The following is a 2,229-nucleotide window of genomic DNA, read 5'->3' as shown; positions in this document are numbered from 1 at the left end:
CAAAAGCCACAACACGACAACAAAAGCCACAACACAACAACACAAGCCACAACACAACAACAAAAGCCACAACAAAACACGATAGCAAAAACCACAACACAACAACAACAAGAGCCACAACACAACAACACAAGCCACAACACAACAACAAAAGCCACAACAAAACACGATAGCAAAAGCCACAACATGACAGAAAAAGTCACAACACAACAACAAAAGTCACAACGGAAGTAATGCTAAAACAGAGGTTATTATGCTAAAGCAGAATTTTTAATATAGATATTAGAGACTTTACTTACTTTTCCATTCAAGACTTTCCTCAACTGTGATCCTTTATACTTCTTTGGTAAATGTGTGCACTTCTTCTCAGTTTCTTTTTGGTGGTTGTCAAATAACAATGTAGCGCATTACTGCCATCTACTGGTATGTATGTGGACTGGATCAGCGCTCAAATAAAAAAGAAAACAAAACAAAAACTCTTTTTTTCAAGCAAACGAGTCTGTTTCAATATCAAATTAGTCTGAGTACTGTAAAATTTTGAATTCCCCGGTAGAATTTCTATATTAAAAATTCTGCTTTAGCATAAAAACTTCCGTTTTAGCATACTTCCGTTTTAGCATAACTTTCATTTTAGCATACTTCTGTTTTAGCATAACTTCCGTTGTGGCTTTTGCTGTCGTGTTGTGGCTTTTCTTTTGTTGTGTTGTGGCTTTTGTTGTTGTGTTGTGGCTTTTGTATTTGTGTTGTGGCTTTTGTATTTGACATGACCCCTCMGGGCCACCGCAAAAACCGGAGTACACAAAGAAAACCAAAGTGTGCATGGGGAAAACAGAGAATCTCCACACAAGTCGGGAGGCAAACCTGCCACTTTCTTCATTTCACTGTTCCACCACGCTATCCTTATTTTCATCATGTCTCAGGAATTACATTTTTATCCTACTTGTCAATTTCAACACCTTATCTGTAATATCAGTTTGGAAGTGATTTCTGCCAAACGTGTCCTCAGATTAGACTGAGAGAAGAGGAAGATGTCATCCTCACCGATCTTTTTATAAACTATAAAAACAGTACCTTCAGCGCGGTTTGTAAATYTAGACATGGTTTGTGTATTCGTGACTCATACAGCTGAAAGCCGCAAGAGTGTGGGCTGATTCTTCAAGGAATAACTCGTTTGCACGTCTGTTCTGCTTCTTGCAGCCATCTATGAGCCATCCTGTGAGGCCTACAAGCTGAGTGGCAGCTCCTCGGGCTTCTACTTCATTGATCCAGATGGGAGTGGTCCCCTGGGGCCCACACAGGTATACTGCAACATGACAGGTGAGATCATGGTCGCCCTTGTGTCGTAACCTTTCAGCCACACAATGAAAAGTGACAACAACCTCAAAATAAGGAGAGCAAATGAAAGTCTTTGCGATACAGAAGCACTGAAGTTGAAGTCATTCAGTTGGGATCAGTCTGCATCAAACAATGCAAGCTTACTTCTGTTGAAAGGTTATCTTTTACTTTCAAGTATCACTGAGAGCAATTATTTAGAAAATATTTACGATTTAACAAGGTTATAGATCTAAAGCCCCATCGGTGGGTTCAAGAGGCTCCAATTTTCAGACGTAGAAAAGGTTAAACTCCTCTGGGGCATCAGTCCTGTCTGTGAGTTTCTTCCTCTGTTTGTGTAATGATGACCTGAGAGAATAAGGTTCTTTATCTGGCTCTAATCCATTTAGATCTTTGACCTGTATGTTGTGTTTCACTGTAAATGTGCTGAAAAAGCACAAGGCAAACAGAGATATTTGGTTGTCTTCAAGAATTTGTTGAAATTGTGTGGTCTGATACTTTCCACGATTGACCTGATGCTTCAAGTTCCTCAGCAGGTAGATAGCAGCCAGTTGTTACGGTCTAAATGATTTTRAAAATCAGGACTTCTGTTGATTTGCTTCAGGTGTGTGCTAACCATAGACTTAAATATAAAGATCACTAGACTGAGCCCCGCCCATACTATACACTGGTAACGTCTGTGACAGCATGGAGGAGCAGAAACGGCGTCTAAAAAGGCCAACAGCTCACAGCCTCCATAGAAACTAATAGATAAACAGCAAACTGAACTGGATCTGTTTCACAGATTATCTGTCATGTTTTTACAGTAAATTAATAATTATGTTAATTTCATTCAACAATCATGTAAAACAGCAGATTTATACCTGAAAAATATATAATTTATAAGTAACAATGATC

General features: G+C 39.0%; 1 protein-coding gene across 1 annotated transcript in view; it reads left to right on the top strand.

The window, feature by feature from the left end:
• LOC106528129 (contactin associated protein family member 5) overlaps positions 1–2,229 on the top strand; it is a gene marked incomplete in the record, with an annotated part of 393,708 nt that overhangs the window by 268,429 nt on the left and 123,050 nt on the right. The window contains 1 exon segment of the mRNA XM_014023216.1: positions 1,198–1,317. Within this exon segment, the coding sequence (XP_013878670.1) occupies positions 1,198–1,317 (120 nt within the window).

The sequence above is a fragment of the Austrofundulus limnaeus genome, unplaced genomic scaffold (genome assembly GCF_001266775.1).
Source record: "Austrofundulus limnaeus strain Quisiro unplaced genomic scaffold, Austrofundulus_limnaeus-1.0 Scaffold360, whole genome shotgun sequence".
Lineage (NCBI taxonomy): Eukaryota > Metazoa > Chordata > Actinopteri > Cyprinodontiformes > Rivulidae > Austrofundulus > Austrofundulus limnaeus.
Note: the sequence above shows the minus strand (reverse complement) of the source record. Positions and strands in the feature narration are given on the sequence as shown.